The sequence below is a fragment of the Vigna radiata genome, unplaced genomic scaffold (assembly GCF_000741045.1).
Source record: "Vigna radiata var. radiata cultivar VC1973A unplaced genomic scaffold, Vradiata_ver6 scaffold_330, whole genome shotgun sequence".
NCBI lineage: Eukaryota > Viridiplantae > Streptophyta > Magnoliopsida > Fabales > Fabaceae > Vigna > Vigna radiata.
In genome coordinates this window covers 73836-84183 of record NW_014541823.1, presented here as the reverse complement: position 1 = coordinate 84183, position 10348 = coordinate 73836, and the positions used below count along the sequence as shown (strand labels likewise).

At 35.0% G+C, this 10348-nt stretch overlaps 1 protein-coding gene across 1 annotated transcript; it reads left to right on the top strand.

The window, feature by feature from the left end:
• Positions 1–2608: 2608 nt before the first annotated feature.
• Positions 2609–6456, top strand: LOC106778432 (putative serine/threonine-protein kinase receptor). The gene is made up of 8 exons (XM_022776192.1): positions 2609–3227; positions 3327–3770; positions 4544–4654; positions 4778–4977; positions 5074–5284; positions 5589–5826; positions 5912–6062; positions 6151–6456. Exons 1-8 carry the CDS (start codon positions 2609–2611, stop codon positions 6454–6456), a joined length of 2280 nt encoding a protein of 759 aa, XP_022631913.1.
• The last annotated feature ends 3892 nt before the right edge of the window (positions 6457–10348 follow it).

Here is a 10348-nt window from a genome sequence, read left to right as displayed (position 1 = left end):
AGGCCAATTAGCTTTTGTTGAAGTTCTTGATGGTTGGTCTGATGTTAATTGTGTAGGGCTTCCATCTCGACATCATAGTTCCTACGATGTTAGTCGTTTTACAGGATTAGCTTGAACATTTGATATTGAAAGGTTGCCATCAGATTGGATTCCATTAAGTAGAAAAGCTGAGTTTGACTTCGAGTGGTGACATTGTTACTAAATTTAACATCATTACTAAATTCAACGTTGTTACTAAATTCGACGCCATTGTTCTAATTGACGAACTTAAACAATCTATGTATTTTCACAAATGATAATAACATTTGATGCTAAAAACTAGTTCTAATTTTTAATGAAAATTAAGGAATAAAATTATATTTAACTTTTTTATTAAATGTTTAATATTAATTATATTAAAGTCATATTAATTTGTATTTAACCAATTGAGGTAAAAAAGATTTATTTACCTATGTTATTTTTCTCTTTCCACTTTCTTTCCACTCTCTTTTTATTAAAGTCTATTTAGCTATTATATTAAATTCATGTTTTACACGAGGAATTAAACAAGTCCAAGTCTTTTAAGCTTTTCTTAAGGTAGAAGTCTTTTAAGTTATATATACCTTTGACATACAAAGTGGAAGGGTATATATACCTTTAAGATAAAAAAAGTCTATAGTTCATATTGAATTGAAAATTTACACATGTCTTCACCCGTTATCCAAACAAGTCTTTAAAATGAAAAGTGGCAACCACCATTTCACATGATGTTTTCTAGAATAAAGTGTGACAATGAATTAATTACTCTGACGAAGAAGTGCGATCTACTTTTGATAAAAAGATAATGGGTCATCCTAAGTGAAAAAGTAGAAAAATAATTTGTTGTAATCATATTGATGTTTACGATTTTTTAAATTATTGTTTTTTTCATAAATATAAAATTGCTACATACTTGAAAGAAAACTTGTTTCCGTCTTTTTGAAATTTACTAAAACTTGTTTTATATACAAACTAGTTTTTTTTTTTTTTTTATATTACTTATTTAAGTGATATTTTATTTTGGATTAAATATGTTTTTATCTTTCAATTTTAAATAAAAATTGGAATTGATTTCTCTTTAAAACTTTAAATTAATTTAGTCACTCATCTTTAAAGCTGTAATAATTTAGTTTTTTTAACCAAATTGTGTTAAGTTTATTTAAGGTTTTTAACACGTATCTCAATTAATATTGAAGCAAACATATGTCATGTAAAGAACTTAAATCCTATCATGAGATGCATTTGAAATGTTAAATAAACTTAACAAAATTTAGTTAAAAGGACTAAATCAACACATTTCTAAAATTGAAAGACTAAATTGGTTAAAGTTTAAAGGTTTAAACATTTTTTTGGTTCTTAAGTCTAATATTATATTCAGTTTAGTCTCCGCTTTTAAAAATGTCAACCTTTAGTCTCTATGATATGAAAAATGTATCAAAGTAAAATTTGTGATTTATTGTTCATTAAGTGCTGTCATGAGGACTGATTTGATACATTTTTATATCATAGGGACTAAAGGTTGACATTTTTAAAAGCGACAACTAAACTGAACTGAACATTAGAACTTAATTTAGGGACAAAAAAGGGTTTAAACCAAGTTTAAAAAGGGACTAATTCCAAGTTTTAGTTAAAGAATAAAAAACATATTTAACTCTTTTATTTAAAAAATATTTATTTTTTATAATAGGTTTTATCAACCTTTTGTGTTGGTGTATTTTTCTTATCATTAATATGGCGTGGTTCCTTATATTTTATTCTCACTATTAATTTTTTTAATAAAATTTTTCATGTATGACTATTGTTGAATTTTGAAATATTAATATAGTTGAAATGTTAAAGTTAAGTGATACTTAATATTAATTTGATAGAAATGACAATTCGGGTCAGTTCATCCTGTATTTGATGGTGGCTACCACTAGTGGAAAAATAAATTTATATGACGGATGAAAACCACCCATGTCATGATGGAATTATGGACATCAATCTTGATATTCGACACGGTGACAAACTAGTAAATAAATACAAAATGTATTATAATGTATATGTGAAGACCTATGGTCATAAAACACTTTTTATGATTGTTGGCTGAACACCTATCAAAATACATGAGACTATGCGACTGGATGACAAATTTTGATGGTGTATTATGACTGGTTATATATTTAGACATTACTAATATGTGCAAATTGCAATGGGTCACATCTGGACAAACTAACTAATATATATATATATATATATATATATATATATATATATATATATATATTATTTACTTATCTTTTATTTTTAAACATAGAAATTAGAAATATTGATCATTAAATTCAAAAAGAAGAAAGTAAGCTCAAAGAAGAGAATGAAATATGTTTAAATTATATTTAAATGAACTCATTCCAATTTTATATACGTAATTAACTTCCACCTTCATTGTGTAACAAAGATCCTTTTGAATAATGTCTCCCAAAGTAATGGGGTTGTATATAACTTTTCTCAAAAGACAGCTTGTCATCAATAACTACCCTATATTATACAAAACAAAAAGCTTCATTGAAGCTTAAACTTTCGGCAATTGAATCATTCTATCACTGAAATCATGGCTTTCAGAGAACAAAGGAAACCTCATGTGTTGCAACTTCTGACCTGCTTCTTGTTCTGGTGGTGGAATACCTGTGTACATGTTGAAGCCACCAGCAGTAATATTTTGAAGCCAGGTGATACCTTGAATGCCACAGAAGGGGCCAAACTATGTTCAGAAAAGGGTACATATTGCATGTACTTTGGCACAACATATGATGATGAGAATCTTGCAAACTTATACATATATGCTCAAAAGGATGATTGGGCTGTGTGGACTGCTAACAGAGAACAATCTGTTGACACAAATTCTGCAGTTTTAGCATTGAATCATTCTGGAGTACTCAAAATAGAATCTCAACATGGAGAAATCATCCTTCATTCACCACCTCAACCTGTCAACAACAGTGTGGCCATGTTGTTGGACACGGGCAACTTTGTGCTTCAGCAACTTCACCCCAATGGGTCTGGAATTGCTGTGTTGTGGGAAAGTTTTGATTTTCCCACCGACACTTTGCTTCCAGGGATGAAGTTAGGTGTGAATCACAAAACCGGTCGTAAATGGTCACTGGTTTCATGGTTGAGTAAGCATCTTCCCACTCCTGGTCCATTCAGCCTTGAATGGGAGCACAAAACAAAACAGTTGATGATCAAGAAAGAAGAAAAACTTTACTGGGCTGCTGGTGAAAACGAGTTGCAGCACATCTTGGGGGAGGCTTATCAGAATATTGTGTTTGTCTCAAATGAAAATGAAGCCTACATCACATTGAGGAGTTCTGATGAAGACCTTACAAAATGGACACTGTTGTCCACTGGACAGTTGATAAACAGGAATGGAGGTGATGTTGCAAGGGCTGATCTGTGTTATGGATACAACACAGGTGGAGGGTGCCAAACATGGGAGGATCTACCCTATTGCAGAAGTTCTGGTGATGCATTTGAACTGAAGCAAGGTTATGCCAATCTTGACTTGGACTTGAAAAGACATGAAGAAAATTCAAGTTATGGCATAAATGATTGCCAAGCTATTTGCTGGAGCACCTGCAGCTGTGTTGCATTCACTCATCTTTATGATAATGAAACTGGTTGTACCTTCTTTCTGTGGAATTCAACCAAGGGTACCAATATTGCAAGCGAGGGTGACAAGTTTTACATGCTAGTAAAGAGAAACCATCATAAAAGTAAGTGTATGCTATCAGTATAATTTCACAACTTTACTAACATGCACCTATATTTTGTTTAGGTTAAATTAAATATGTAATTCTGAAGATCTTTTCTTTGGCCATACAGAAATTTGATCGTATTTATGACTTATTTTCTAATCGTTCTAAAATTTATATTTTTCCTACTTTTTTAAACCTAAAAGTTACCAAGTTAAAGTCTTTTAAAACTAAAAGTTTGATTTCTGTTTCCCTCGTGGAATAGTTTTGGATGGGAGGAATGATTAAAGTGTTTATGTGTGAGCTTTTAGAATTTAATTATAGTACCCTTTTATTAAATATAAAATTATACAAGCCAAATGCCTTTATATTTATGAAAATAGTAACGTTAGGAGTAAAATATATTATAGGAGTAAAATAAAAAAGTGAATTTTTGTATCTGTAAAAGAAAAGAAAAGAAAAAAAAAATAATGAAGGATAATGTTAAAAAATTTGTGCATTTCAAAGTATTATTTCTCATGGGAACATAAACATATTTAAACTAGTTATATCTACTATTACTTTTTTATACAAAATATGGATTTCTATTTTGCTTTTATTAGCTACAATTTTGCCTGTTTTCTCTTAATTATACCTATGTCTCTTATCCGGAATGTCTTCTTTTATTTGGTAAACTTCATTTATTCTAGTCTTGATATAGTTAGGTTTATATTTCTTGGTTTCAAAAGATTTCTTAGAAGTGTTGCTTCTGAAGTCAATGATTGTTTCATGATTTTAATCACTTTTTTTATCAGAACAAAACAAATGGATATGGCCAATTGTTGCAATAGGAGTTACTATACTCGTAATCTGCATTTTCCTTCTGTGTTGTAGAGTGTCAAGGAAAAGAAAACATGCCCTTGAAGGTATGCATCAATGTTGTTTTACTTTATAATCTACATTCCTGAAAAGTGTTTTACTTCATGATTTTTAATTATCACTGTTCCCTGATTATGGATTTTATCTGTAATACATTGTCATTTAAATAGAGCTGAAAACCAAAAGAATGGGGATTGAAAACGAGGATCTTGAAGCTTCCAGCACCTCTTCTTGTGCAGAAAAACTAGAAGTTGTTTTAAAGGAGGAACATGACTTGAAAGTTTTTAAGTATGCATCAATAATGGAGGCAACAAATGACTTTTCATCTGAAAACAAGTTAGGACAAGGTGGTTTTGGACCTGTTTATAAGGTAACCATTTTGTTCTTTCTAGTTTAGAAGGTCACATGAAACTGTTAAAATATAGCTTTTACTGAGGATTACTGATTATTTTTGGTTTTTCTTCAGGGAATTCTACCTACAATGCAAGAAGTTGCTGTCAAAAAACTTTCAAAATCTTCTAGACAAGGTCTAGTTGAATTTAAAAATGAATTAACAGTCATATCTAAACTCCAGCACACAAATTTGGTTCAGCTACTCGGTTACTGCATTCACGAAGAAGAGAGGATTTTGATTTATGAATACATGCCTAACAAAAGCTTGGATTGCATTTTATTTGGTAAGAATGTTAAGATCATTGGGTGTTGAATATGCATATGAAAAAAAATGAAAACTATTTGGTAAAAGATTCCTAAAGACGACTTTTCAAGTCATTTATCCAGAAACCCTTTATTATATATTCTCTTCTGATGGTAAATTTTCAGCTTCAAAAATTCATTATTAGATCAATAATTGAGTTTCTTATGTTAAGAACTGCTAATTAACTTTTGAACATAATGTTCTCACAAACTATGATGGCTAAATAGCTACAACAGTTTTTTCTATCATGAAATGACAAGGATATTCATGTTTCATTGTGGAAGATTGTACACAAAATCACTTGCTAGATTGGAATAAGCGTTTCAGTATAATAGAAGGAATTGCTCAAGGATTACTATACCTTCACAAATACTCAAGACATAGAATCATTCACAGAGACTTGAAGGCTAGCAACATACTCCTTGATGAGAATATGAACCCCAAAATTTCTGATTTTGGTATAGCAAAAATGTTCACACAGCAGGATTCTGAATCAAACACCACCAGGATTGTTGGCACTTAGTGAGTGAACCAAGTTCATTATCATAGTTGTTGTATAAACTTAAGTTGTTTGGTAACATGTTTTTTCATTATTTACTTTTTGTAGTGGCTACATGTCTCCTGAATATGCTATGGAAGGGGTTTTCTCAACAAAATCTGATGTGTATAGCTTTGGAGTGTTACTCTTTGAAATTGTTAGTGGCAAAAGAAACAATAGCTTCTACACTGAAGAAAGACAACTCAATCTAGTAGGACATGTACGATAAGTACTTCACTTTACTGTTTCATCACACATTACTGTTATTATTATGGGTAATTTAACTTGAAAAAACAACTACTTTTTAGACATGGGAGCTATGGAAAGAAGGTGAGGTTCTTAAGTTGGTGGATTCATCACTGAATGATTCATTTTCAGAAGATGAAGTGCTAAGATGTGTGCATGCTGGTCTGTTGTGTGTGGAAGAAAAGGCAGATGATCGTCCTTCTATCTCCAACATTGTATCTATGTTAACCAACAAAAGTAAACTGACTACTGTGCCTAAAAAACCAGCTTATTATGTTAGAACAAAAGTCCTTGGTGAAGAAACATCCACCAAAGAATTTGGTTTAGATTCTTCACACGAGAATTCTCTTAATGTTTGTTCAATTTGATTGCAAAAGGTTACCGTTTTATAGTATCGATTACTTGTGAAGTTGCTTTTATTCCATTATGACAGCTATGGTTGGTTGCTACATGTTGAATACAGTTTCCTTTCTCTATCTTCATATACACTACCCTTTGTACCAATATACACTGTTGAGTATAGAGTTGATTCATTATAATACTGATATTTTCATTTGCTTTCATAACTTTTCTTCTCATGTTTATTCTTTTTGCATTGAACCTCAATACCTGTATTCTATTCAATGACACTATAGTTTGCTTTACACATTGTTATATATTCAATTTCAATACTTGAATACTATACAAATTCGCATATGAAGCATTCAAAGCCTTTAAAAAGGGTATGAAAATTCAATACTACACAGTGATAGAAACATGTGTAATTAATATAGAAATATAAATTGTTTATGAATAGATAGTTTTATAAATCAATTCCTATAGCTTCTATCTCTAAAGTTGTTATTAATGAAAATAATAGTATAAAGGAGATAAAATTGATATTCTCCTTATTTTGATATGATAAAATCCTTAATAGATTATCTACAATTGATTTTTAAGAAGAAAATGATAGTGTAATATAGGGGAGGGTCGGTCCGGCATAGATGGATAAAAGGTGAAGATTTGGGAAAAAGAAAAGAGTTGACCGGGAGGACTTGGGAGTCGATCGATCGGTTTGCTGGATAGGATGATCGACATAGTGGTTGGACGACATAGATGGATAAAAGGTGAAGATTTGGGAAAAAGAAAAGAGTTGACTGGGAGGACCTGGGAGTCAATCGGTTTGCTGGATAGGATGATCGACATAGTGGTTGGACGAATCGATGGACTGAGGGAAATATTCAAGGAAGCATATAACAGAATGGCGAGGTTGGTGGACAAATATCTCGGACACGTTGGCAACGGTTACAGTTGGTGGGCGAATATCTCGGACATGTTGGTAGTGGTTGCAATCAGTAGGCGAGTATTGCGGGATAATGGGTAAGTGGTTTAAGAGGCCTCACCTAAGTCCGAGACCTATAAATAGTGGAACAATTAACCAGGTAGGGGACTTTTGATCTAATTTACATTTACGCTGACCTAGTTGTGATTGTGCTAACTTGAGCGTCAGAGTGCTAACGTGCAGGTCATGACCGATCGGCGGCAGGTGTGAGAAGATCTAAAAAAGGGTGGACAGAGGTAGCTGGGATTGTGTTCGATCTCGAGTCCTACATCCAAAACATTTTGGCGCCCACTGTGGGGCCCGAGATTCTTACTACAACCCTAACACGATCACAATGGCAGGAGACATTCCCTTGCAGCTGTTGCAAGAAATGCAAAGGAAGATGCAAGAAATGAGGGCAGAAATGGTGGCAATAAGGGTGGAACGGGGCAATGGAAATGGTGGACCTTCAGTTCAGTCAGTAAATGTGGAGACTGTGAACTCCAGGAGTGAAGAGGATAATCCTGTAACTCAGGGAGATGGAGGGAGAGGGAACGACAACGGAGGATCCCATATCAGGGGAGGACGGGGAAATGGTCGGGGAAGAGGAGGAAATGGACGGGGTCGGGGTGACAATGGGCGAGGAAGGGGACATCGAAGGAGAGGCGGAAATGAGCAGAATGGAGATGTAGATGGATATGAAGGAAGGGACCTTAATGAGCAAAATGATTTAGAAGGACGTGACGATTCGTCAGAAGCGAGGAACACTTTGGTGGACGGTCGGGCTATAGTTGAATTACCAGACCAAGCCGAAGGACTTCATCCTTTTACTGCACGAGTGATGAGAGCTGTGATGCGAGAAAATAAGATGTTGCCATCTATGGAGAGGTATGGGGGTTCTGTGACGTCCGGGCACTGAGAGGGCGGGGAGTGATCGCCGGTGCAAGAGGCACGGACAAGGAGCGGCTCCTGGCAGCCTTGTAGTGGACGAGGTACATGGACGAATTGAACATGCACCGGAATGAGAGGGATCTGGAGACTGTATAGGTATGGGACTATACAGTTGAAGGATAGGTTAAAGGATTTGATATGGCTACTCATATCACCAAAATGCATTTACTTTTCAGTAGCCTAACCTATAAGAACTCCATGGTTAAGCGTGCTTAGCCTGGAGTAATTCTGGGCACACTGGAAAGCCTCGTGGTGATGTGTGGGGGTAGTCAATAGTCCCTGTAAGTTGTCGGGGCGTTACAGGTTCCACGGATCTAATTAAACACCTCTGTTCCTTTGTCGACGCTATGGCAGTTTATTCTTCGGATGAACTAGTATGGTGTAGGATTTTTTCCTTGTCTTTGAAGGGAGAAGCCTTGGATTGGTTTCATTCGCTGTTACCGCGATCGATAGATGGTTTTGCTATGTTGAGACAACTCTTCAGCCAACAGTATGCGTCAAGCCGAGCTCCAGGAGTGACATACACTGCTTTGGTGAGGATGAAGCAGGGCAAAGAGGAATCCCTAAAGGTATTTATGGATAGGTTTAACCGAACGACGAGGTAAGTAAGAAATGTTGATCAGAGATTGATTGTGAGTGCCTTAACTACTACTCTGTTGAGGCCGAGGCCATTTGTAGATTATTTATATGCGGAAGAACCACAGACCATGGGTGAGTTACAAAACAGATTGGTTAGTTTTATTCGCATTGAAGAGGGAAAAGCTTATCAGAAAGGGTAAGAGGTCTAGCCAACTGGTAGAATGCGAAGGGAAAGTGGTGTCAGGAGAACGCACAAAAGAGACGAAGGAATAAGCGGTCAGAGGGGGATGGATCAAGCTAGAGCTTTTCAGTATGTCCATCACACACCACTCAATGCTCCAAGAGCTAGGGTAATGGAGGAAGCCTTGAGAACAGATTTATTAACTGTAGTGCGGGTACCAACACCTTTGGGAGCTGATGAGAGAAAGTATTGTCAGTATCATCAAAACAGAGGACATACTACAGAGGATTGCACCACCTTAACGGATAAGTTGTTGAGTTTGGTTCAGGCAGGACATTTACAGAGGTTTGTTCAACGTCATAGGGGGGAACCTTCAAGCGGCACCGAACAGAGACTCGAGCGGTAAGACCCTCCCAAGAATAACCTACCAAGGCAGGATCGGAATAGAAGTAGGAGTCGTGATCACACGGTCAGAGGCGTCATTAACACGATCTCAGGGGGATTTGTAGGGGGTGGTTCAACTGCAGCTGCTAGAAAGCAACTGATGAGTCGATATTTTATACCATTAACTTAGTTTTTCGCGCCGAATTGTGTTGATGATTTGCGCTTAATTCTTAGTTATTGTGTCATTTTCACCATTTGGGCTTAATTAGACCACTAATTCATATTTTAATTAATTTGAATTATTTGAGCTTAATTATTCCTATTTTCATTTTCAGGGAAATTTTGGAATTACACTGGGAGACTTTTGGAAGAGCACAAGCAATTGAAGAATTTCTACAAATTAATTTTAGATGTAGTCAAATTTTAATTTAGTAGATTAGGCTTTTTAAAAAAAAAATTAAGTTTTGTATTTTTGGGCCAATTTTTGGTAGTGCTAGACTAGGCCCAATTGTAGAAGGAGACACATGGCATTAGTGTTTCCTTAGGGTGGACCCCACCCTCTGATTTTGTGACACTTGGTCCTAGGTTTTGGAGGGTGGTCGTTACTTGCAGAGGACACACCTTTTGAGATATGGTTTTTGGCTTGAACATTTTAGCGAGAAATGAGAATGAGAGAAGGGGATATTTTTTTATTCATTCACGCTGCAAGCATTGAAGTATTCTCGGTTCTTTTCATTTTCCTTCCTTGTTTTTAATGAATAGAGAGCCGACACTTGTTTTCTTAGTTTCTGCTTGGATGTTTTATTAATTGCCTTGAGATTAATTTTGCTTGAGAATTCACGGCTGCAGCCACAGGTTCCGTAAT